At 37.8% G+C, this 27,200-nt stretch overlaps 2 protein-coding genes and 1 long non-coding RNA gene across 3 annotated transcripts; all 3 read right to left on the bottom strand.

The window, feature by feature from the left end:
* Positions 1-6,116: 6,116 nt before the first annotated feature.
* On the bottom strand, positions 6,117-7,907 carry LOC120722995. The gene is made up of 2 exons (XR_005693653.1): positions 6,932-7,907; positions 6,117-6,847 (listed from the first exon to the last, which is right to left on the bottom strand). It is a non-coding gene; the product is annotated as an uncharacterized LOC120722995 (long non-coding RNA).
* Positions 7,908-9,095: 1,188 nt separating this feature from the next.
* LOC120722993 (solute carrier family 25 member 10) lies at positions 9,096-20,474 on the bottom strand. The gene is made up of 11 exons (XM_040014215.1): positions 19,571-20,474; positions 15,451-15,570; positions 13,658-13,772; positions 13,353-13,401; positions 13,226-13,267; positions 13,091-13,134; positions 12,933-13,003; positions 11,633-11,725; positions 11,267-11,344; positions 11,109-11,165; positions 9,096-10,311 (listed from the first exon to the last, which is right to left on the bottom strand). Exons 1-11 carry the CDS (start codon positions 19,658-19,660, stop codon positions 10,210-10,212), a joined length of 861 nt encoding a protein of 286 aa, XP_039870149.1. The 5' UTR covers positions 19,661-20,474; the 3' UTR covers positions 9,096-10,209.
* Positions 20,475-24,212: 3,738 nt separating this feature from the next.
* On the bottom strand, positions 24,213-25,902 carry LOC120722994 (claudin-9-like). The gene is made up of 2 exons (XM_040014216.1): positions 25,489-25,902; positions 24,213-25,338 (listed from the first exon to the last, which is right to left on the bottom strand). Exon 2 carries the CDS (start codon positions 25,084-25,086, stop codon positions 24,418-24,420), a length of 669 nt encoding a protein of 222 aa, XP_039870150.1. The 5' UTR covers positions 25,087-25,338; positions 25,489-25,902; the 3' UTR covers positions 24,213-24,417.
* Positions 25,903-27,200: the final 1,298 nt, after the last annotated feature.

Below are 27,200 nucleotides of genomic sequence, written 5' to 3'. Positions count from 1 at the left end.
AGCACAGATCCAAAATCAAAAAGTTAACGATTGACTTTTGACAGATACAAATTGTTTCAGCTACCTTTAATTCTAATAGCATAGTCAGAAATATGCATCGATGAATCCTCAGTATTCTTTTAAACAACCAGCAGACATGCACATATATAGCACACCCACAAGAGATGGATTCCCTTTTTGTCTTTTCTCACAATCCCTCTAATCCTTCCTGAGGCCCTCACTCACCCCCACCACCGTCAATATGATTCACCACCAGTTCCTCCTTATGCACACACACAGTCAGAGTTAAATGTGTCACGTAAGAGAAGACGAATAGTAACACCAAACTCAGACAATTTGTCTTGAAACCCTTGACGCTGTTTTTGATCTGTGGCAGGAATGCAGAGTGAGTCTGGGTCAACATTACAGAGGAGGTGTGGTGGAGAGCGACTCTGTGCAGCATGATCATGTTTTTTCAATTCAGGCAGAACCATGAAAGATGTCATTTTCCAAATGAACCCGTGGAGCTGGATAGCTAGGTAAAAAAAATCATCTGGATCCAAACAAATGAATAGCTGCATAGATATACCTGATGATTATACACTAAGTTGTGTTACTGAATGTTATTTCTCTTTTAGCTCAGTTGATGTCTAATAAGACCTGGGGAAGTATCTGTTCAGTGCTTAAATTTTGTTTAGCAGTGCAGATATTGCATACTGGGTTTTTTGAGCTTTTCATTTAAAAGCAGGTGTCTGCTACAACTGCTGAAAACCAAGTTATAGGACAGAGAGAGAAAAATAAACCTAGTAAACTGCTAAAAGCCAGGAGAAGGTCACATTCATCATTCAAAAAACTGTCAACCTGCATGATCAACTATGTACATTTAACATCATGTGATACATAACATGCTAAATGAACCTTTAAGTATGAGTGTTTGGCCATCTGCCTTCACCAAGGTCAGTAGCATCATTTTCAATCACAGAGAGGTTTTAAGTACGTGCCATCCAAGATTTGTGTTCTTCACAGGAATATTCTGTATTTCTAATGATTTAATATTATTTCTTTTTACTATATGATGAAGTACTTTACATGTCCTAAGGCATTAAAATAGAGCTGAAGTAATGTAAGACCTTTTACTTACTGATGTTACAGTTAATACATGCTATCTCCTGGACTGGAGAGCATGAGTTTTAGCGTGCAGTTTAAAGTGTAGGAAGCTCTTGGGGTAGTGCTGTTTCCTTCTCTAAAAATATTACTAACGCGATAGCGTGTGCTATCTATTTTAATTGGTGTGTGATCTTAGCTGCTGCTGAGCTGCAAGGACCTCATTGTATCCAACGGCCAGTGGCAGAAGTCTTGAGATGAATGTTGTTAGAGCCTGACGGCTCGTATGTGCAAAGCACCTCATTCCATCTTGCTAATGTAAAAGGAAATATGACCAAAGAACTGAAACATCTGTCATCCAATCTATTGATCAGGTACTCCTACAGAGTGTTTGTGGTGAAGATGTTATGACCTTGCAACTTAAATAATGTGAACTGAGTGGATATATTTTCAAATGGTAAACGGCCATTAAAAATGGTAGGCATTTGGAGCTGTGCTAAACCACTGAACTTCAGAAATAAAGCAATAAAGTTATGCTTTGCGTAATGCATTATAATTTCAAACCTGAAATGGAAGAATAAAGAAAACAGAGTAAGAAAAAAATTAACAAGAAAAATAAAATGAACACAATTCTTACTGTAAGCAGAACAGCACTGTGCTTTGAAGACAACTTTAATCTGCTTTTCACCATTGGTTTTTGGCTTGTCTTTCTCTTTAGTAACAAAATCTAAAAAGCCTTTTGTGGATGTGCTCACAAAAAGACAAATCCACTGTATCTACAGCTAAACAGACTGGACTTACTGAACGCTAATCCTGATGTTGGTATGTCTAATCAGAACATCTTAAAGCAACACATCACTGACTGTGACTGAGGGGAAAAAAAGGTTCATTATTATCTCAGTGTTATTATACAGTTGGCATCACTGGTTTATGGATTTCTTGTTCATACAAGTAGTCTTTGCAGACTTAAATGAACTTTCTTGATTGCGATGGGAATTAAAGTTATTACATAACTATGGGGATGTGTTAGTGAAAGGACTTCTGAGGATGAAAGTTATCAAGAGGGACATATCCCTTACTGCCATTTATTTAGCTGTGACCTGTAATTATTAATCTATAGTTACTGCCTCTTGTTTCTGCTTATTTATTTAATTATTTGTTTTGTTATCTTTCAATAAGGCAATTAGAAACTTGGGCATTAAAGACTTGTATCTGTACCTGATGCTGAATGTAAGCATTCATGTTTCCTTGTCAATGACACTGAGGGAAAAAGAAAAAAAAATCATTAGTGCAATGCAGATGAATGAAAGGTTACATGAAGGCCAAGGTGTTGAAAATAACAAAAACCAGAGAGAAAGCAGTAGAGTTGTGGAAACAAAGTCCTGTGGATTGAACCAAAATTGTAAATCTCTATCAAAATGACAGAAAGAAGAAAGAGTAAGAAAAAAGGATCAACTCATGACCCGAAGCAACACCTCATCTGTCAAATATGGTGGTGCTTCTGTTACTGAGTGTGTATGGTTTGCTGGTGGAACCAGTACGCTGACATTTATTGATGATTTCAGTGCCGGTGGAAGAAACACGAATGCAGTGGTGCAGGAGACTTCTGTGTGCTCAGACTGAACCCAATGCAACAAAACTCAGTGCATGATATCATCAGTAATGGTTGCAAATATAAGCCCAGTGTAACCAAAGAGGTTTTTTAGGATGAAGACAAGCAATATCATCAAGTGATCTAGTCAGAAAACATGATTAAATTTATAACAATCAGTAGATAACCATCATTTTACAGTCTACTTTTACTGAACCGCTAACCCTGTAGAGCCACAAAGGTTGAGGGATGAATATTTGTGGTGTGGACTGTGTTACCAGATGAGTTACCGAGTGCCAAGTAACATGGAAGAAAAACTTTCATTCTTAGATCGCTTTCACTGTCGCCAGAGTTTCACCGTGACCTTTGAGTTAATATCATTTCCTGCTGTTCCTCCATCTAGACTCAGCCCAGAACCCGCAATCACTTTTCACTGAGCTCTTGACCATGCTGAGATTAAACTGAACCGCAGCTGGCCTTTAAAGCAACATAGTGGTCAGCGAAGTGGTAATTGTTGTCTCATCCTTCCTCAGAGTTCTAAAACTATCATAACGGTCCATAAGCCAAATCACTGCTGAATGAAATCAGGTGATGCATGTGATAAACAGAGGCGAGTAAATAAAAGCAGCACTGGATTTTTATTCCTTTGACAGTTGCATTTAACTTTGTATTAGCTAAAGTTAAAATTTTGCTATGTGTGTTGCCCTCGTTTGTTAGTGAAGTCTCGTTAAGACTCAAGCTTTGCTTTTTAATCTCATGGAGAAAACCAGCGGGTGCTTCATAATGATATGGAGGAAACTTCTCAGTCACAAGGTAGGCCTGCTCAAAAACATCCCCTATTTTATCCTCTTTTGTTTACTCTAATGTTGGACACAACAAAATTAAAATGACTTCTACGGCATATTCAATAAAATTTCAAATTATGAAATCATATCAGGAAAGTATTTACTGAGGTCATACAGCAAAAGATTCTATATAGACTGACCTCTATTTGAACCAGAGGAGTCAACCTCTCCAGGCCATTAGAAAGAATGCAAGTTTAAGGCAGTCCTGCATTGGCTTCATTTTTCAGTCCCAGAAGCTATGTCCATCTTTTTTCATACTGCCTATGGTTGAATGGAATGTATTTAATGTGTTTGTTGAAAACTGCGGTTCACTAAGTTTCTGCAGCTCTTAAATTAGTGACAATCCTCTGTAGGTTTGTCACCTCTTTCAAAGTCTTTTGCATATGAATAATTTTACTTACTGGTCCAAAGTGAATTGAAATCTTATGAAAACAAAATTCAAAACTGTTCTTCAAATTTTCATTTTTAAAAAAGTGATGCGTTTACTGTCACAGAATCTAAATCAGTCTTTTATCCGTAGCTTATTTTCTTTTATGGAAATGAAAGGGAATAGTTACTTTATTCAAGAGCTTTCAGAGCATTTATCTTGGATGATTTCTCACTCAGTCTTTTAATTTTAGTGGATTTTAATATTTGCTAATACTGTGGTTCACAGTATGTTTAGTAGATCTGTCCCATCTATCAGCAGAGCCACACAGCAGATCTTGTTTTATTGGCATTTCTGTTAACTTTGAAACTGTTGATATCTGTATCTCTGGCTATTGCATGTGAGTCTACGCTTCGTGCCACATTCCAGCCACAATCCCTTTCTTGTTTCATTATTCCAGCTGCTTTTACTCTTAAGTTTCTGTAGTGCCTTCAAAAATCTAGCATGGATGCCTCTTACACAATCAGGCAGTATCTCATGACTCTCTTTAACATGTCTTGCTCCATTATAATCAACAACATAGCTCCACTTAAATTCCAGAAAACCAACCCTCCTAGCTGAATGAATCTATCTGTGCACTGTTGATTCTGACTCTTGTACTGTTGATGGTTACGCTCGACACCGATTTCCAACTTAGCTTAACCTCCTGAGACCCGAACTCTTCCACAGCATGCATTTTTAATTTCTCTTTGATATTTGGGTATATTGGGGCCCGATGAATGTAAAAACAAAGAATTACCTGATTTTTTTTTTTTTTACCTTATTTTTGTTTTTAAGAAAAATAAGAGCCACATCTGAGGATATTCGTTTAAATTTTTGATAGAACACTAGCAGTATAATGTCCTTGTAAGTGGATATCAGGCCCCTGTAGAGCAAAATTGAGTATTTTGGTCTAAATAACCCAAAATGTGATGTCCACATATGTGGACGCCAGGTCCTAGGAGGTTAAAGATAGAACCTTTATTGTCCAAATAGGAAACTGCTCATCATCCTCAGCTTCCATTAACTGTGGCGACCCTCAAGGATCCATTTTAGATCCTTTTTTAAATTTTCATTTTATATGCTCCCTCTATGTACTCCGGCTTCCTCTTCCTCCCAGAGTCCAAAGACATGCAGTTAGTGAGATTTGGGTTAATTGGTGGTTCTAAAATGCCCGTGAACGTGAGGGTAAATGTCAGCCTGTTTCTCTGTTAGTCCCGTGTCAGGTTGACGACCTGTTCACGGTGTACCCTGCCTCTCGCCCTGTGTAGCTTCCATCAAGTTTCTCTTTTGCTAGAAAAATAGATGCTGTACTTTATGTCCTCCAATTGGGGAAATGTTCCTAGAAGGTACATAACACAACAGTATAATAAATTGGACACGAATGAAAAGCCAGAAATACAGAATACAAATGAGTGAATTGCTAAAAAAAAATATAAACTGACTGTTTAGAAAGACTCATTTATCATAAGTATCTGCTGTCCCCCAAAGAGAAAAATAACCAATCAAATCCCTGGGTGATGCTGAAAGTACTGAATGCCCTGTACAAAATGTACTTTAGTCAAAATGTTGAATCTTTTTTTTTTGAACAAATACATTTGTGAGGAACAGTGTTTATTGACTGAGAGTGATGGGCCTCCTGAAAATAAGGATTTTTGTCACCACTGTACACACAGGTGGCTTACACAGCTGTGGAAAAGTAACACTCTTGAATATGTACGTGAGCAGGGAGAACGCAGAGGTTAAAGATCATAATCACTACTGTGAAGGATGGTATTATTAATGTAAAGGGCACCTAGATTCATTCGTTCGTTAATGATTATGTCCGAATATAATAACTTAACCACATAATTGTGCAAAATAAGTAGTGATCTAAAGCCTCAGGGGTGGGGGTGTTGAGAGGCATTAAACTATGTCCTTGTTCTAATGAGGACAAATCCCTGAAGATGAAGTTATTTCACAATCACAGCCACTGTTATTTCACAGTGTGAGCCTATGGCACAAGAAAAAGCATCAACACAAAGACTACCCTGTTTGTTTTATGACATAGATTTAATATAGCCCAGTGGGTCTGCAGCTAATTTATTAAATGTCAAAAATAATCATCACAAAAAATACAGCATGACTAACAGCACCTTAATTTTGTTCCAAAATAAAGCTTTACTATAATGTAATAAATACAAAACACCAATTTTAAATTAGTACTTTAATTCCAAAAAACATTTGTTAAAATCTAAATCAGAACTCATCACACTGATCCTCCAGTTTCATTTTTTCACAGTTCATCCTAGGATGAAGATGCAGGGTTACTTGGATGCACACTTGGATGACGCTTCACACGTTTCTATGCTGCCCTCTGCAGGACAGACACTTTAAGGCAACATGACTTTACAAGTTCTGTTAACAGAGCAGGAACAGCACTTCAGATGCATCATTTCTCTGAACCGAAGTCAAAGTTGTCACAGAACAGTAACTGGGATAAGACATTAACGTTGCTAACCAGAACTTTACTTTTAGAACATGCTTTAACATACAGCATGTGTTTCTAAGCAGCAGGTCAATCATAATGATTTCAAGGGTCATCTCATAAAACAGAGAAGCATCCTGAGACAAACTCTGACATGCATCTAATTAGACAAAACACTAGGATTAAAGAATGCTACAGCAGTTCTTCACAGGCATCTTTATAGATTTAAAAAGAATTGTAAGATATCAAGTGGTTATTGAAAATTTTACTACAGAAGCTCTGAGAAGCCAGTCAGACAGAAATAAAGAAAAAATCCAGTGATTTTTTAAAAGGGTGGTCTATTTCTTTTTTGTCACTCCTGTGTTAAAGCAACTCATTCTCCTTCCCAAGGCTTCAAATGCAGTCATTTTACACAATACGCACAAAGTGTCCGCTGGCATTGATGTACTGACACACTGATTATGGCATTAGTTAGTGGCTGTCGTTCCCAGCTTGTCACATAAGGATGAACAAACTACTCCTTTCACATCTGAATGTACGTGGTAAGTTTTATTCTTGAATGTAGAGTGTTAATGATGTGAAGGGTCATATTGTAAAAAGTGTAATCATTCCAAAGCAAGTAGTTTTTGATGGTTAGATGTAACCAGTGGGTGATAGCATTTAGAAAAAAAGCAAAAGCTTAGAAATGTATTTTCTTTTGAAATGTGAAGAAGGAAGTGGAAGACACCGAGCTCTGAAATGTGGCACAAACTGCAGTCTCCTGGGTGACAAACTCGTGACTTCTTTCACATCCCCTATAACCTCAGAAAGCATATTTTGTCGCCCTTTAAAAGAGGACCCATTATGTCTCAGCACCTAATATTGCCTCAGCCAGTGCATCAAGGGACAGATGCCAAAAGGACACTTTATGGGTATCTCTGCAGCACTAGCAGTAGTGCTTTATCTGACACCTGTGAATGAGAATGTATTGATTTATGACTTAAGAACAGGCAGGAAAAAGAAAAAAAAATGATATTCTATATTTAATATTATTCATATGGGAGAACAGATGAAAGAAAACAGTCTGTGTTAGAAGGTAAAACTGTTTTGGGGTTTTTGGGTTGTTTTCTTTCTTTTTTTAATCTGCCCCAAATTCACAATGTGTTTGTACAGTACGATTTTTGGTCAAGAGGTTGTCCCTGTGTTTTGAATGGAATATAAACTCTTATGTGAGAATGAGTGCAAAGAACAGTAACACTGATGACTGTATCAGATAAGAAAAGGTGGTGATTTGGACCCATTTTACTTCAAGTTAAACCCAACACACCCCTAACGAGCTATGATGCATTTCTATCCAAAGGAAATTCATAAATGTAATGTTAGAAATGTGCCAACACACAATGTAAGTGCCTCATGTTTATACTAAATGCTGAAATTACAGTTTTTTCTGAATGCTTAAACCCTAACTGTGATTCCTGTAGCACAATCTCTAAAACTATTCAGACTTATAGCAAAACCACTCACTGAGTTTGCAAAACTAAAAGCACAAAAACTGCTTTGCACTCAGTTTGCAATTTTGTAACACACACTTTGCAAAACTGTAGGCACAATTCACTGCACAACACTCAATTACCAAATTTCCAACACACTCCTAGCAAAAGTATACACATGTATGGCTATCATTAACACTAATTTGCCAACTGTCTGGCACACTTTCACATGTGAAAACTTTTTTAGATAATTCGTTCACTTCGCAATCAGCCTAAGCACTATAATACAGGTAAGCTGTGTGTGCGGAGTACAATGGAGGGAGCAGAAAGAGTGAGAAGTAGAGGAGGCCGAGGAAGAGGACGTGGAGGTGAAGAAGTAGGATGAAGAGGACGACAAGGACAAGGAGGAGCAAGAGGAAGATGAGGAGGGGGGAGAGGAAGATGAGGAGGGGGGAGAGGAAGGGTAGGAAGAGTAAGAAATAGAATTGCTGATGACATCAGAGCTACAATAGTGGACCATGTAATCAATCGTGGAATGACCCTGAGGGTAGCTGGCCAACGGGTCCAGCCTAACTCGAGCCGCTACACTGTAGCAAGTACCATAAGGACATCTTGAAATGAGAATCGGTTAGTACAGTCACTTCGCACAAAGATTTGTAGCACTGCCATATGCCAATGAGAAACACACCAATACCATTGATGTAAAAATACTGAAATTGTTACTTTACAGAATTGCTAGATGACCAGATGCTGGGGGCAGAGGAAGCATGTTCACTGCAGACCAAGTAACCCATATAGGCATTATGGCGATTGCAAATAATCCTATACTTGGAAATAAACACTTGTGTTTGTTTTGATGTGTTTGAATAAACACCAGTACTTGAAGTTTGGATCCCTCTATGCTTATGCATCTATGACAGAAGTATGAGCTCAAACTGACATAGCCTACCTTGTGCACAGAGAAAGCAAAAGCCACATGTGTTTTGTATTCATACCATCAGTGTGCAGTTGGCGCATTGTGTGCTTAGTAGATGATGGCTTGTGTGTACTGTTTGATACGGAAACACCATTTTTACGAACGTGTGAAGAGTTAATCTAGCTGTGTTTGCTTTTGCAAGAGAACTACAATGTTTTGATTATTGGGTGACAGGTTTTCTTATTTGTGTGAAGAGTTTTGCAAAATTAGCCAATAGTTACAAAAAATGTGCTTAAGCAATCAGAAAAAACTGTAACATGAGGGCCTTTAGTTTTATTTATAACATGGAATAGAGATACCTCTAGTGGCCAAAATTAGTACTGCAAAACACTTTCCCCCCCCTGTAAAATAACAAATTAAGAAAGATTACTCTGGCAAAAGAAATTCCAATTAGTCAAATACAGGAGAGTTAAGACTTTAGATAATGTGCAAAGCCCTCAATTTGCCACGAGGGCTTCTGCACAAAACAGCCTCTATCTTCATTAGGATTTTAACAGCCTTCTCCTCTGGTTCACACTTTCTCCACTAATTTCCTTCTCACTTAGAAAATGCAGCATTAGCAACACTGGTCCTTATCTTCTCTTGATCTGAGAGTGAAATGCTAACAGAGGAACCAAGTAAAATACAAAATATCTGGTAAACGATAATGTAACTTTAACCTGCGAAAAGTCGATTTCCAGTTCTAAAATATAAATTAATCAACAAGGAAGATAACAAATAAATCAGTATCAAGAGTACAGCCCACATGGTTAACGTTGGTTGGAATGGTTATTATGGAATTACGTAACAGCTTGTTTAGTCATGCTTCAGTAATGGCTTTGGTATTTACTGTTACTGTCTATCAGAGTCATACTGAGGACAAGGCCATGCTGGGTTTGTTTTTAAGCTTCATAAGTAGATTTTACAATTCTATAAATCCTAAACATGTCTTGGTATAATATGATAACAATCAACGGTTAGAAAAGGACTTATTTAAGCAACAATTATTAATTCAATTATTACAATCACGTACCCATCTGTAGCTAAAATGATCATGGATATCCATTAATTTTATTATCTGTCATTCTAATAACCCATTACAGACCTTTTTGATTAAATCATTTCTAACTAATATCATATCATTAGCATTTATGGATAATCAGAAGAGAATTAGCTCCTTACTGGAAGTTGGTGCTCCAAATAAAAAAAAAAACAATTTAACTACTAGCTGTAATGTAGAGGTAGAGCTAAAGGAGAGGGAAAGCATACACAAGCCATAACAAACTGTGTGTGTCTTCCTTCCTTCCCTTCTTTCCTTTGATGAACAGCAGAGTGACTGTGGGTGTAGTGACAGGCAGTAAGGGTGGCTTAAGAGCGGCTGGTCAGAGGGCAATCAGGAGATGATACGAATGCCAAAGTGTTTCTTGAGCTGCTCAAGGAAGATGAAGGTGAGCACTGTGTGGGGAATCAAGCGGATTCCTGCAGGAACAAGTCCCTGTAAACAAAAGTTACCAAGAGATTACTATTTGCAAGTTTCCTCTAACAAATCTATTCAATTAGAGCTCCTACATGAGATTAGGCAATAAACTAAACAATGCTTTTAATATTTTATTTATTATTTTTGTAAGGGTATTTCTTTTTTCTTATTTTGATTTCATGGAGGTCACAGGTACAGATGAGGCTGTAGATGAAAAATAGCTTCTTGGTGATCTCAGTCATTTGCAGCAATCTTTATTCATCTTTGCTGCCCTGTTGAATAAACTAATACATAAAAATGTTGCAGTTTGTGTTTATGCACAATGCCAACATCATCAACAATTATCTCCAGCAACAACAAGAATAAGCGGTACTGTAAAAGATTATCTGCCCCCCGCATCCACCAGATCTCAGCAACATAATCAATACAAGGCCCTGAAATGATGAAATGCACGGAAGTACAGCAAGTAGAAACCTGAAAGTCTGTCATGTCTCTATATCCTCTGGTAGCAGCCATTGTTAACCTCAGCTGCTGTAGGTCTGTGGTTCCCAAACGGTGGTATGCGTACCACGGGTTGTACATGGGCTCCCTCTAGTGGTACGCGGGAAGTATCCCCCCCAAAAAATAAGATTAAATAATATGCCATGTTCTGACTGAGGGATTTCTGAAAAATTAAAAACGTAGACATTTCTGCGGTTGATAAAGTTTATTTCAGGTCATACAACCACCTCTAAAATGTTTGTTTTAAAAGAGAGTAAAATAACTGAAGTGATACATTTAGGTTTTAAATGTATTTTGTTTTGTGTGTCTTTTACCTTGTAAAATGCCAGTGGACCCAGTTTGGCTGTTTCTCGTAAGCAATGCATCACCCCCTGAAGACAGAGACATTAATTAAAACTGAATACCAGCAAATACCAGGATTGAGGGATGAAAGTATGAGAAATTAAAAAGTGATAATGAATGATCCACTCACTGTATACTCTCCTTTTGAATTCATCAGCCTCGTCTTCAGTACGTCTAGAGGCTGACACAGGAATGTAGCACAGCCTCCCTGCAAATGATGTAGATGCAGTTCATATGGGCAAAGATCAATCAACAAAAATGTAAGTGCAAAATGTTTGTGTGATCAGTCATGGTAGTCTTGAGAGCTTGGAAAAGGAAGCCACTGAACTTTAACTTTGTGAAGACACTTCACTTCTTGGATGAAGACATTTTGCATCTTAAGATAAAGGCTCGTTCAGTTCTAAAAACTGACAAAACCTAAAAAGTCCACTTACTTATTAAAGCTCTCAAGACTTCATACCAACTGAATTAGACTAAAATAAAACCAGATACTTACCGCAATGAAACTGGAAAGAAAGTGTGTGAATATGTTATCTCCCATCATGCCTGTTCCTAACACCAGCTGCTTGGCTTGGTCATAACATGCCAACTACAGAAGAAGAAAATAAGAGGAAGAAAATGAGTGTTAGTGTAAAAAGAAATAATGTGCCCTTTCTGAATTTCCTACAACTTTCAAATTAAATAGTTGGCTGCAATTTGGATTATTTAAAACACTGTTTGCCCAAAAGATAGTGACATCCTAGAATTTAGTTTTACAAAAAACAAACAAACAAGTCCAAAATACAGTCAAAAATGTACATTTTGAGTTTGGCTCCTCCTAGTGGTAGTACAGGAAAAAAAAGACGATGTCAACAGGTGGGAGTGTTGAGTAAAAATATTAAGACAGCTGGCTGTAACAGTTACACAGCGATCAGTCATGCTTGGAGAATGTAACAAGCACAGCATGTTGTCAAAATATTCTTGCTTTCTTCTTACACTCTATACAACAGAAATGCTGCTTGATGTTTTGCTGCTGCAGACCTTCAATGATCTGTCTCGAACATAAAATGTACTTTATACTCATTTTGTGACTTACAGTTTACATTTTTCTGATTACACTTTTAGAATAATTAGATGTGAGCAGTTAGAACAGCGCTACATTGCTTTTTGAATGTTATTTAAGTGAGAGTTACAAACCTTTTCAGCCAGAAAAGAACAAATGGGGTCCACTGTATGACGAAATATCCTTTTTACCTTGTTACTTTTAATTAAAATCATTCAGAAATGTTTACGGTTGTGCTACTCTGACATTAGAATGCATGCAAATTGCTGGACAAAATTATTTCAAGTATCTAAACAACTATCAAACTTTTCATAGGTACCGATTTTGATTATTCCAACAATTTAAGTCATGTCTGAATAATTCATTTAAAATTTTTGATCAATTAAGCACCAATCTTAACAGTTTTTTTAGTCCCTTGACTGTGAAAGAATATTAATTAAATGCAGTGAAAATACATTTAAACTGAATTTTACATAATACACTCTTCAGATCACGAATTGACTGAATGATTTTAAATACAACTAATGTCGTCTATCAGGAAATAAGAATATCACATCAATAACCCAACAATATTAAAATAAAAAATAAAATAGATGCAAATCGCCCATCATTGACCCGAGAACTATTAAGGTCTCTAACATTTTCAGACATTGTGATAATTGTTTAAAATTGGTATTGTTAAAAAAAAAATACAGACAATGTTTCCTGATAAGAAATTGTAGCCTGCGAGCACATTTGTACTACCGTAACTTGCCTGTCCCACAGTAACCATTGCTCCTCTGCTGGAGGCCATGGAGGCTCCTGAAAAGAGTTTCCTGATGCCCTCTGCATGACAGGATAGAAATCAGAAGTCACACGTGATACCTGTGAGAGCTAAACATGGAGCTATAGTATATCCTATTTGGTATTTACCTTCTCTGAAGACTCTAAAAAGTCCATCAATGGCATGTTTGTAGCTGGAGGAAAAAAAAAAAAAAAAAAAGCATTAAATTAATAAAAAAAACCCATTCAAGCTGAACTTTTTAGACTATGAATTACAACACTCACTTTCTCCTCAGTTCTGGTGGTAGTTTCATGTCATTCTGCATCCTAGGGACAAGCACATTTCATATATTCTGATTTCTATATCTAGTGATTGCAGTAATTTGGATGCAGAACTGTAACTGTACGTTACCTGACATTCACCATGTCTGCAGGGGTCCCAACAAACCCACCAGTGAAACCTGTTGGCAGAGAAACCTTGTTGGAATGCGTGTTTGTGAAAGCCCGAGTTATAGAAAAAAAGTAACAAAATATTTATGTGTGTGTGTGTGTGTGTGTGTGTGTGTGTGTGTGTGTGTGTGTGTTTTAACTCCATTAAACTTATAAACAGTTGGGTCCTTAGGTAACTGACCACTGACCCAAACTGTAAAAGCAGTTTTCTTCTGTTTCTCAGTGATTTCAAACAATAAAAGCTTTTCTCCTAATACATGTTCCAACCTCCAAAGGCTCCCAGCAGGACCTTCTGGTAAAAAGGCATGGGGCCCTGGTTCGTGCTGCCCATCATGTCCCTCACTGTTTCATAGATGGCAAATCTGGTGAGGGAATATGACATCTGACAAGAGAAAGAAAAGAAAGAAAAAGACAAGAAGAGAAAGAATTCTTTATTTAATTATTGAAAATTTTGTATTCTGGTTCTTTCCCCCCCTTTTTCTTTTCCGTTTTCTTTTGTAAATCGACTAGTACGGACGGACCTACCTACCTAAAGCAAAGCAGTTTTAAAAGCAGCCTTTACATTAGTGAACTTTCATAAATTCTTCATTTATTATGTCCCAAGTAAAATATTTCAAACCTTTAGTTTGTTTTGTTTTTTTCATTTTCAGGATTCACATAGGACTGATATCAGGCGAGTCAATCAGTAATCACATGGTCAGACCACCATTTAAGAGTTTTGACAGTACAGAGAGGTGCTAAGACCTGTGGGAAAATGATACTGACATCTCCATGAAGTTTGGCAGCAGAAGGAAGCATGAAGTCCTCTAAAGTCCTTCTGCTGATAAAACCACGAGCAACACCAGCAGATGACATGGCACCCCAAACCACCACAGACTGCAGAAACTACACACTGGACTTCAAACACTTTAGATTCTGTCCCTCTGCACTTTCTCCAGACTGTATGACCTTGACATAAAACAAGGAAATAAAATGAAAATCACTTTCATCTAAAGAGGACTTTGGACCGTTAAACCGAAATCCAGCTCTTTTTTCTTTATCCCAAGTAAGATGTTTTTGACACCGTCTCTGGTTCAGGATGAACTGTAGCTCCATTCCTGAAGATGTTTGTCCGTGGTGGCCCTTGATGCATTGACACCAGACTCAGTCCACTCCTTCTGAAGCTTTTCCAAGTTCCTGAAATTACTTTTCCTGGCAATCCTCTCACGGTTGTGGTCATTCAGGCTGCTTGTTGACGTTTTGGTACCACACTTTCCCCTTCTAGTCAACTTTCTATTGATCAATGCATCGACACAGCATTCTGCAGCCAGGCTTTGTCACCTTTGTCAACTGGACAACTGTCAAGTCAGCAGGTTTCCCATGACTGTGGCTGAATGTGATAGAGTGCACAGTACTACTACTGTTTAAATTTACACAAACTCTAAATAAAATACGCTAATAATTTGAGATAATTTGGATTTCTGATTTTTATGAGCCTCTAGCCATAATAATCAAAGTTAAAACAAAAATATTTGAAATGTTTCTCTTTATTTGTAATGAATACAGATATTATAGTTTATTTTACTTACATAAAACATTTTCAAAATTGTCTTGAACTTCATAATTACTAATTCATTTAAACATTTGGGTGTATTTGGTATGGCTTAGGTGCGTGCACCTTTAATTACAGGGTGGTTGAGAGGAGAGTTTAGTTCACTTACGGTCTAACAGGATCAAACTTGAACAAGCCTTTATTGACAACTCTTCGTTCTCACCGCGGTCACACCTCTGCAACATTTATAGACTTGCAATTCACCAGTGACGTATTTGATCATACCCTGCTGCAATTAACCAGTTATTTTATTCATCAACCACAGTTAACTTCACATAATATTCAGCACTACAGTGTAGTAAGTTCAAATAGTAACATTTTTAATCTCAGTACTATGCATGTGCTACAGGTACCAAATTACATGCTTAAAGTAAATGTCTCACTCTGTTTTAGTGAGAGAAACAACCAATGAAGAAAACAACACACACAAACACACGGAATCCTATGGTATGCACACAGGCACCCATACCTGTCTACATAGTGAAGCAGATAGACCACTGTATAGAGCCAGGACTCCGTCGTTCTTCACCACATGAACAGCCATTCCAATCATCCTCTTCTTTACCTCCTGCTGCGTCTGTAAGTGTACCTGGACAGACAGTCATGAAGATCACACAGTAAATACACAGCAAATAATGAAGAAACTGATATAATGTGTGTTTATTGTGGCTGATACAGCAACCTCACAAACTTTTAGTTTTACAGAACAACTTGTACCACAAGGGGTGACTCTGTATAATCTGAATTCTCTGGTATTAGTAAAGCTCTAAAACACTCACCAAGCTCTGATGAGACAGTCGTAAGAGGAGGATAAGTCATGATAATATGTGCAATTTAGGCAATCATAAAGAAGTTTTCCAAATGTGTTATCAAGATATACTTGTTTTATTTTTTTTATCAGAGAAGGTCAATGGTCCAAAATGTGGCTTTAATCCTATGTTATTACCAAGATTACACCATGAAGGTCACTGAGCCTTCAAATGAAACTGTTGTCAGTGTCTACTGCAGTAAAATAGATGTATAAATAGTTATGATTCTTTGAGTCGCTTTTTTGTTTAATCACCATCCTGCTGGTTTACACTGACAGACTGTTTTTAAGCACAGTTCAAGTCAAATGGGAAATTTAATATTCATTTCCTAGTTTTACTTTGGAGCTCTCAGTATCTCGTTTATCACAGCTTTTCAAAGTATCAGCAGTGACACGGAGAACTACTGACAGTCTATACTGAATTCTGTTGGGTTGGGCTTAGGACTCTCTGCAAGACAGCCAAGTTCTTCCACCCCAAACTCTCTAATCCATGTCTTTGTGGACCTTGCTTTGTGCACTGGTGCGCAGTCATGTCTTGCTGTTCTAAACTCTCCCACAAAGTTGGGAGCATGAAATTCTCAAAATTGTCTCTTTATGGTGAAGCATTAACAATTTCTTTCACTGGAACTAAAGGGCCGATGATCTGGCTCTGTGATTTTACGTGACCTACCACTTTGTGGCCTGAGTTGGTGCAATTCCAAATAGCTTCCACTTTCTTACAATACCACTAAAAGTTGAACATGAAATATTTTTTTTTTTTGACTGGACTTGTTCCACAGGTGGCAGCTTATCACTGTATCACCCTGGAAGTCTCTGAGCTCCTGAGAGCAACCCATTCTTTCACAACCGTTTGTAGAAGCAGTTTGCCTGACTAGGTGCTTGATTTTATACACCTGTGACCATGGAAGTGATTGGAACACCTGAATTCAATGACTTGTAAGTGAAAACTTTTGGTAATACGGTGTAGTATTGGGGTGTTAACTGCACAATCACTACCCCGACTTAAGCTGAGTTAAACTGGACTCGACAACATTTTGCATCTTTCTGGAATCTTATTTTTATTATTTTAAGCATGGCTGCACTTGAGGAACTTTTCCATTCTGTTCCTTGTTTATGCCAACACTGCTGTACGTGCTTTGTCCTCAGTGGTTACTATACTTAAGCTATCAGTGAACCAACACGCATTCACACGCCAAGAAACACTTGTGCACACTCATCGTGTTGAAATATTACACCAGGATGAGGTGATAAGAGTCTGGCTAAATTATTGTCTTTTTAGGTGAGGTCAGAAAAAATCTTGTTTAGCAACTCTCCAGTACAGGTTCAGAAAACAAAAAACAGTTTATCTGATGGTGTAATAGATCTCCTGATTAACACACATACAAAAAAAGTATGCTGATAGGGCATGACCAGGCAGTTTTCTTATTTGACGTGGGTTTGGTGATACACGTCATTCCTAAATGCAGATGTCCTGCTGTTAACGTTTATGGAAATGTGGTTTGTTGGTATGCGTTGGCTTTGTAAGTTGCAAATTCGCAAACTGCCTTAATGTTGGGTTACAAACTACAGAATAAACCCCCAGTTCTTTTGTGTATGATATGCTCTAATTATAAGCGTATCCTTTCTTTTCTTTATCCAATGACAGCTCCCTACAAAACCTATAAAGTTGTTATTATGGTATTTAACTCGTGGGGGAATGAAGGTTATTACAGAGGAGTAAAGATGACATATTTAGGCTGCAGTGGAACACCGCTCAATGCTCTGAACAACAGACTGAATACTTTAAATCTGTTTTTATGCTAAAAGATAGCAAGACAAGCAGTGACAAGCAAACATGGAACGCGACTCACTTCAACCGTATATCAAAAGTAAACAGATTCAGTGAAATTCACTTTTGTTAAGTAAACAAACAATTCTCCCACATGGGATCCAATTCACTCTGACACAAAGAATAACAATGGAGCAAAACAGCATCACCATTAGCTTTCAGAACACACCCTTTCATTTCCACAACAAGGAAATAAGCTGCAATTACTTGCCCTTAGTTTATGGAAATATCCACAGTACTGTATACAACACAATAAAAACTTGCACAGTCACTCTATTGTCTCACAGTGAAATCACTTTGTTGTTCACTAATGTAGACTATCATGTTAGGCAAGAATAGCTTGTCAGTAATAAATCTCAAAATCACCTTAAACTAACTAAAATCAGGTTACTAACAAAAACCCCATGGGGGACAAATGTTGACTACTTTTTTATCATTTCCCGAAAACTAGTCCTTGAGGCAACTTTTGTTTTGGTTTAGCACTATATAAATACAATTGAACTGAACTGAACAGAAGCGTCTATAATTTATGTTTTAAATAATACTTTTAGAGGTCAAAGGTTCATCACTGTCACGAAAGGTGCCTTGATTTTTCCTCTGCCATAAACTTGTATTTTTAATCTTTCCCATAATTTGTGTGCCAGCTACGAAAATGAAGCTACACTTCAAAAACATCTCCGACCAGTTCACAAGCTAACACACATAGAGCACTTCAGGGCATTTTTTGCAGCGGGGTAATTGCAAGCCTTAACTACATAATTACACACCACAGGACTTCTTGAGGACCAGTTGGCCTTATTAGGCTCACATGCTGCTTTTTTCTGTGCAATCAAAAGGGAGTAACATAAGAAAGAATTTGAGTAATCTGTTAGAGATGTACAAATTTACTTCTCCATGCAGCAATGTGATGAAATCAACAAGAGTGAACAAGCATGTCCCTGCAAACACTCACAGATCTGCATTCTCCACCAAGGAGAGTATGTGGCAAAAGTTTTTATTTTTATTTCTCAGTGTGATTTAAATTGCAATTAATCTATTGATATCCGAACATACATTCTCTTCCACTTATCCATTTCACACTTGGGGCAGCTGGAGCCTAACTCAGCTACCATAAAGCGAGAGGCGGGAGTATCCCCTGGACTTAATGCCACCCTGTCGTAACACCACTTTTTTATAATTTTACTCAAGTAATCAACATGTTTTGCTAATTAGACCTGTATATCCTAGACTGGAAGTCTAGTCCCAACTTATCTTAATTTATAAGTCATATATGTGTCATGAGTGGGCCTGAACAATAACGCCACTCTTCTAAAATTTGTCATAAAAACAAAAAGTATAATTTATCCATTTACAAAACAATTAGCAGCCTGAGATAAATACAATTTCCAAAATATATTTCAGTTTTCCACATTTAATGAGACTACTGTCACTGCACAATGCTTACAGTTTACAGGAACAAAATCTTCACATGTAGTTTTTGTAGCTAGTCAATAGTACGTTTTTATTTTATTTTAATCAAGCTGTTTAAATATTGTAATACTTTAATTTTCATCCCATTTTTACTCCTGTAATTAAGCCCAACATCACCACCGAAGGGTTAGCAGTACATTTAAATGAAACATTGGGGTAATCGATGCCTTCACTGCAGGTTTCACACTTTAAAGACTCATTCGATGGGGCAAGCAATCCGACGGCCCAGTTCGGGCTCCCAGACCGGATGTTTAACACATCTGTCTTCGACCATGGTACCTCGAAGTCTGTCTGTCTTTAATAAAGGCTGAAGGTGTGCAGCTTTTGAAAGCACAGAATGATATCTGAAAACCACTCTGTGATGAGCTATCCGCGAATAACTAATCTGTTATGTTCCCCAGTACTGCCTCTGGGAACAGCTGTACCCATGTGTCAAGGCCTGCACACGCGGCGGAAGGTTACTGTGCCCCTTACGCCGCTCACCTTAAGGAGATCCAGAGGATGCGTGCAGCAGGCGGCTCCACATGATGCCAGCCCACCGAAATACCACCGCGACATTCGTTTTTCAGTCATGCTACCAGGCTCTGCTTGTCCCGTGCAGATACAGCGGTTACTTCCTTCCTGTCAGTCCGACTCGGCACGCTGTCCGGCTGCTAGGGTGGCTTCGTGGCCTGCTGGGAACAGCTGCTGTATCTCTGGTGGTCTAGAGGACACGGATAACCTCGTTAATCTTCAAACATTGCGATAAGGGCCTGCGCTAAGGACCGGGGACTTTGGCAGCATCGCGCACACTCGCGCCACATCTCTTCTGTGTTTTGGTCTCGAGCTGAAGCGTAATAGGAAGCAGCAGTTCTCAAGAGAAGAGGAGCACAGCCAATTGTCAGTGAGGACGGCGGATCTGCCTACTGTCCCCGAGGGTCGAGATCCAAAGGTCGACAGCGGTATGAGAACGTTACAGCCCCCGACACAGCAAAAACTCACATAGCCCACTTTTACATCTATGAACTGTCACGCTTTTTAAAGCGACAGGCGTCCTCTGCGCAGCTGCAAACAAGACGAAGTGTCGCACTGTCCCTTTAAGAAGACAACTGTCGACATTCTCACTCGAGCGGTAACGAGCCATGAAAAAAAAGAAAGAGTTTGGTGATGGATACTGTTCATATAAGACAACGTTTTATCACGCGAGACCACTTCAGGTGATTAAAAAGTGTAATTTAGTCATGCAGGAGGGGGTAGCATGTCCAAACACGTGTCTCTGAATGGTTGTTTGGTGTTTGTTTGTTTTTCAGGCAATTAAATATTAATATTTAGAGAAAGAATACGTTTAAAGGACTGTGAAATAAACGAAATATAAGTGAGGCGTAGTGTGGGTAATAGCAGGCCTTAACATAAATATTTAATCCCTAGACAGATAAATATTACCTTTGGTTACTTCACCCGTTGCCTACTGGTGGTGGTCAGAGGGCCCGATGGCGCCAGTGTCCGGCAGCCTCACCTCTGTCAGTGCGCCCCAGGGTGGCTGTGGCTACAATGTAGCTTGCCATCACCAGTGTGTGAATGTGTGTGTGAATGGGTGGATGACTGAATATGTAAAGCGCTTTGGGGTCCTTAGGGACTAGTAAAGCGCTATATAAATACAGGCCATTTACAGGCAATTTGGTTTTGTTAATTATTCCCATATATTCATATATTGAACATGAACATGATTTTTTAAAACATAATCTCCATTTCAGAATATATTTGTTTGTACAGGCACAGGAAAGAGCTTTGACAGTATGACAGTGACAGGGGATTTCTTTAAATCACCCTGTAATTCTTCAGCTAAGACACCTGAGTTAGAAAACACAGAGACTGCAGTCATTTTTACACGCGTGGGCAGCAGCAAACGCACCCTGCAACTGCAGACTGCTGCCTGCGTTCCTTTATTTTATACATGTCTGTGTGTGTGTGTGTGTGTGTGTGTACAAAAATAACAACGTCACTCAGAATCAGCACACACTTAAGATTATAGTTTCACTTCTATAAAAAACATGCTCTGCAGACCTGTAGTTTCCTGTCTACACTTACCTACACTGTACAGAGTGTACTAAAAGCAACGGGTTATTTCCCTTTTCTACATCTGTTCTCAAAAAGAGGAAATGGTTCAGTAGCTGAAAGAGTTCATCAAAAGTTATTAGGTGAAAAAGTCGCATAGACATTTAGATTGCTTAAACAACAGAAAAACACATTTCATGAAGCTGATCAAATTATATAAAAACAAAACTCTCTTGACAGACAGGGTTGTACATGCTTTGAGTCCATAACAGTCCATAACATAGAAAGACAACCACACATGCTACATGCTATTTAATGACTAATTGTAAAGATTTCCTTGCATTTAGCGTGTTGTTGTCAAATTCACTGGTGAGAACACTCTTAATGAATTACCTGTGGAGAGGTAATCATGACTGAGGCCACTCTAGCTTTGCAGCTTGATGTTTAACTTTTTATGCTGAGGCTCCAGAGCTGACCCCGAGTTCAGCAGAGAACTTATTCTTCTAGTCTCAAGAGAAAAGAAGCTTAAGAAAGGTGTGAAAAAAGTTGACTAGAATTCAGGTAGTTTTCAGTTTTAAAATGACATTTTTTATGTTTACATTTCACCCTAACTCCTTGTTCCCATGCTTTCCCAAACTATCTGTTGTGATTGCAATGAGGCTAATAGCTTCTTACACGAGTTGTTTGCTAAGAGGGAGGATTGTTAGATGCATTGAAACTAATTTATGATACATACATTTTACAGTGTGCCTCAAATCAAACAATAACATGCAATGAGTGTAATTTGAGCCAAACTGAACTGAATTGCATTTTTTTAAATGTTTCTTTTGTATTTTTTCTTCTCCATTTACTCTTTAAATTGTGACAGGGGATTTCTAAAAATCACCCCACAGTTCTTCAGCTGAGACACCTGAGTTAGAAAACACAAACACTGCAGAAGTTTTTCACTCGCGAGGGCAGTCATGGAACGCAAGACTTGCGCCCCATCACTGTCTGCGTTCTTTATTTATACAAGAGTGTGTGTGTGTGTGTGTGTGTGTGTGTGTGTGTGTGTGTGTGTGTGTGTGTGTACAAAGATAACAACGTCACTCAGAGCAACAGGTTTTTCTCTTTTCTACATCTGAATGTTCTCTGAAGACAGGAAGCAGTTAGTAGCTGAATAAGTTCATTATCACAAAAGTTATTAGGTGAAAAGTCACGTAGACATGTAGATTGCTTAGTGATCAATAAAAAGAGCACATCTCATGAAGCTGATCACATTATATACAATTTTTCCTCTGACAAATTGTACCATATTGCAGCTGAGGGTGCTTGGAAATAATTAAGACTGTGAATTATGTTGTGTCAAAACAAAAGCGATAAGGGTGACTGAAAATAAACTCACTGTTTGTTCCATTCCCAAAAGAAGAACTCCTCGTCAATATATTGCCCAATTGCACAAAAGAGGCCTACCTTTAAAAAAACTTTTTAACAAAAGTTCAATATGTTGCTGTGAGGGCAGCATAAAGGAAACACTACATAGAGACACATCTTCTCAGGTGATGTGTGCTTTGTTTCTTTCTGATGTAAAACTAAACAATGATCACATAACACATAATGACACCTAAACCGGTCCCAAAAGTAATAAGGTTGTTGTTGGAATAGTGCATTGTTTCCTTACAGTTTACTGCCCCCTTGTGTTTTTTGGGTGCTATTACTACTCAAAGTGCTTTAAGATCCAGCAGCGGTTGACTCACTGTTCATTTCATTCTTCTCTTACTCATACTCTGTATGGTTAAACACACACACACACACACACACACACACACACACACACACACACACACACACACACACACACACACACACACACACACACACACACGTGGTAGAACAAACATGCAGTAAACGGGAAATGGTTAACAAGAACAATGTGAGCCGAATGCTTAAATGATGATAATCTAGATTCTGCATAACGTTCAAGTTCAGACTGAAAAGACCTCAAAGGACAAATTTTGTTCTGTGTTCATAATCGGTGACACGTGAGGTAATCATTAACATATCATTGCAGCTGTCCTTCAGCGAGAATGTGTGTTGCTCTTGAGGCCATTTTTTTTAAAGCAAACCCAGCTTGGATTTTTTTTATTAGATTAGGAAATGTACAATGTGTGGTAAAGTCTTGACAATAAAGAGCACTGGGAATAGAATTTTGTGAACATCTTTTTCTGGGATGGTTACATTCAATACATGTTTACTCAGTTTCATTAGACATCAAATATGAACAGGACAACCAGCTGTTGTGATGGCAAACACATTTATTGTTGTGCATAGGTCATTACAATCCAAATAAAATAATTAATTAAAAACAATAGGAATAAAACAATTCTTAGTAAAGTATATTGTATTATATTCATTGCATTTGCTGACTTGACAGAAAAAAAATGCAGTATTAAAACACAATCAGAAAAAACACAAGTAAAAATGTATTTGTTTTATTACACTAAAATAGAAAAACTGTGTTTACTGGAAATAACATTTAGATCAATAATTATTACTAGTGGAAAAAGTCCCAACTGTCATCAAGCTATAAAATGTATATCTAATAATAGTAGACTAAAATGAAATTTAACAATTTCTTTGTGTGTGTTAAAAGTAAATGGCATTGCTCCAACTGCCCACACATATTTTCAGTGCAAACACCAGCTCACACAGCTACAATATGTACACTGGTCTTCTGTACACAGACAGCCCCCCCACACACGCACAAACACAAGCAGAGGCTGATTGGAATCTGACAAATGTAAGTCACATGCATTAGTAAACATCTGCAATCCACCCACAACTCATTTCACTTTCTACTCTTTTAAAAAGCCCTTCTATCCATTTCCTTAGCAGCTTGTTCAAATTAGGATTAATTAGTTCTTTAAAACCTGAATCATGAAATAACTGCCAGAAATCTTCTTTTTTTTTTGATAATGGAGTGTTTGTTGAACTTTTAGACAAAATATATATAACATTATTTCAAATTTTAATCTGCATATATGAGTTTTAATTTGTATCACATTTGTTACATAAGCCATATTTTTGCAATTTAGTCATTAAAGATTTGTCATGCAATTTATATCATTTTGAGAGTAAAAAAGTCATAAGCCTTCCACCTTATTAAATAAACTTAATTTAACAAACCAAACTTAACTTTATAATACTATGAAACCTATTATGTTCTGAATATCCCCTTGTAGATAATGACCTTGCAGTTTCCAGAAACTTAAATAATGAAGTTGTGACCTCTGTATCTGTTCAAATACCCACTGGTTTCATACAAAGGATTTCTCTTGTTGCTTTACCTCTCCTGTTGCTGCTGTTTGTTGGTTGTCTTTTGCTGGTCTTCCAATAATGGGCAGAGCTCTTGCTCCTGGTGGAGGAGAGCCGATGTGCAGCAGAGCTCCCCCCACCAGGAGCAGTATGCTGGCCCCCCAACCCAGGTACAATGCCGGCCCCAGTTCTCTTTTCAAAGGCGCAGCAACATTTGGATCATAGAAGTCCCTGATTATTGCATAGGCAGTTCCACAGATGGGTATCAAGTAGGCAAGCCCAGCCACAATGAAGAGCACCCCTGCTATCCTTTCCAGTCTTGCCTTGGAGTCCTGGTTATTGTCTCCCATGCAGTGAGTACACTTGGCTCCTGACACCCCGAGGATGATGGCCAGAAGACAGAGAAGTAAAGACAGAACTGCGAGGCTCCGGGCTGCTTGGGTAAACATAGGCAATGCCAGGGTGGAGTCATAGGTCTTGCACTGGATCTGTCCTGTGGTCTGAGACAGACAGTTCATCCACAGTCCTTCCCACAACACCTGGGCAATGACTATCTCTCCACCTACGAATGCAGATACACGCCACAGAGGAGCAGCACACACCAGCGCCCCACAAACCCAACCCAGCAGAGCCAGCACCAAACCCATCAGCTGAAGACCTGTTGATGCCATTGTTGCTTATGAAACTTTAAAAAAAAAATACCCAAAAGTGATATTTTCTTTGAAATACCCTGGTTCAGTTTTTTTTCTTTTCTTCTCCACTATATTCCAGTCATTTAAAGGGATTTTAAGCTGTTTGTATGGGTCCCTTCAATTCAGTTCAGTTCAACTGAATTTTATTTATATAGCTCCAAATCACAACAGCAGTTGCCTCAAAGGCACTTCTTCTCCTCAGTGTGCTTTCTTTTTCTTCCAATAGGTATGCTGCAAAGATGAAATCAACTTCAGGAAATTAACTTCATAGAGACACATTTCAAATTTGCTAAGACATAAAGTAGTATCAGAAAATTTACACAGCAGTCAAAATGTAGTCCTTTCAATAACATATCTTACACAAATTTCTTCAACACTTACTTTAATCTGTTATCCACAGACGATGTGATGGTTTGTTAATCATTTGTGTGTTTCTAGTGATGGAGAGTAGCCATATGATGCAAGTAGTTGATGTCTTTCTTCTGTTGTGACTGACCAGTTTGTCTCACACACAGAGATGTAGGAGGGCAGCAGTGTAATAGTGCATACTAAATACACACCACATACACAGAGCTGGTTATGCAAAAAATGAAATAACAGCACAAGGACACTAGGACACTTTGTTACAGACATTGTTGCTTGCTACTATGTTCTCATCTCTTTGAGTTTGAGTGGGCAGAATGAGGCGGAGGATGAAGTCAGGGAGTAGTTTGAAGCTCATCAGCATATGCCAAACTGACTATAGTGGGATACTACAGAAATGGAAAAACTCTAATAAGAACTAAAAGTAACATATTAAATTATATATAATATATAATAAATTATATAATATATTACTTTATATATTACATAATGTTTTAAGTTTTAAGCTGACAAAAAATTTGTTTGGTTTTTGTAAGTTGTTCTGTGATCAGACAGCCACTAGATGGCATTAGAGACACTGCTAACACTACCACACTGGCATAAGGTCCATTTGAGGCCTATGTTTTCATTATTTCCATGCTACACAGGCTTTCCTGATGGTGATATCCTGTTAACAGTTTTGAATAGCATCCACTTATACTCCTTCTGACACAGCTGGTTTCATTGTTTCAACATGAGGTCCCTTGTTTGTTGTCACTGCTTCTCCAGCTCAAAATAAACCTACTAAATAACGCCAGACTTTCTGAGAGTAAAAACACTGTCTCTGAATTAATTACCTAAAAGTCGAGTTGGCTTCTAAACCTTTGGTCCATTTATAACTCTACATAAATTAGTGTGAAAGTGACAAAATGAGCGATAATGAAGGCAATTTAATAATCCATATAACAGGTAATTTAATGGAGTTGTATTTGTTTAATTTTAATTTTAGTATGCACTTTTAAGAGTAATGCTGTGTCTGGTAATGTGTTGTTTGTTTATGAGCTGGCGATGTGCATTGGCTGTTATGAGGGTAAAAACTAAGCAAAATCCATATTTGACATGTCTCACAGCATTAAAGAAACATACAAATAAAACGTGTTAACAGAGAAATGTTTGCTAACACTGTTGAAAAAGACCATTTAAGATGTGAAAATCTGACTCCATATTCAGAACGGATTTCCACCTTCCAGTATACAGAAATTACTTATAAGAATTACCCATTCCCGCAGTTAATAATCACTGTTGGTGTAAAGGTTTTACAGGACACAATTATCTTTTTCTATTATTTGAGCTATTATTTACTTATGAAAGTGGCCCTTTTGCATTTGGTTGGTTCATACTTAATTCCCACAATATCAGAAAAATGGTAAAAGGGGCCACATTTAAGAGCAAATTGTTGACACCTAGACATAAAAGTCAGAGTTTTTATAACATTTACTTTGTTATGCTTCTTGTGTTTAGTACAGAACTGAAAGCCTTTGTGATCACTGTATTCAGAATACAATGGGATTAGGTGTGTTCCTCCTGCTTGTTGCAGTTGAAGTTGTAAAGATATACTTAACATTAAATTATAATTAAAATATACTAAGAACACCATGAAACCACTTGCACACATTAAAAAAGAAGTAGCTTTACCATGATGTGAAATGTAATGAAATAGCATAAAATTTAATATGTAAAGTCTATTTTTA

The sequence above is a fragment of the Simochromis diagramma genome, unplaced genomic scaffold (genome assembly GCF_900408965.1).
Source record: "Simochromis diagramma unplaced genomic scaffold, fSimDia1.1 OVJJ01000669.1, whole genome shotgun sequence".
Taxonomy (NCBI): domain Eukaryota; kingdom Metazoa; phylum Chordata; class Actinopteri; order Cichliformes; family Cichlidae; genus Simochromis; species Simochromis diagramma.
This window is presented reverse-complemented; position numbering and strand designations above follow the sequence as displayed.

Bases quoted from the DNA above. Each gene is read 5' to 3' on its own strand.
- LOC120722993 (XM_040014215.1), bottom strand. From the start codon at position 19,660: ATGACTGAAAAACGAATGTCGCGGTGGTATTTCGGTGGGCTGGCATCA. The intron at 13,135-13,225 runs GTGAGTGTTGTA...TTTTTCCTCCAG, and splicing joins CCACCAGAACTGAGGAGAAA to CTACAAACATGCCATTGATG. The intron at 10,312-11,108 runs GTAAAAGACACA...TTTTGTTTACAG, and splicing joins GTCCACTGGCATTTTACAAG to GGACTTGTTCCTGCAGGAAT.
- LOC120722994 (XM_040014216.1), bottom strand. From the start codon at position 25,086: ATGGCATCAACAGGTCTTCAGCTGATGGGTTTGGTGCTGGCTCTGCTG.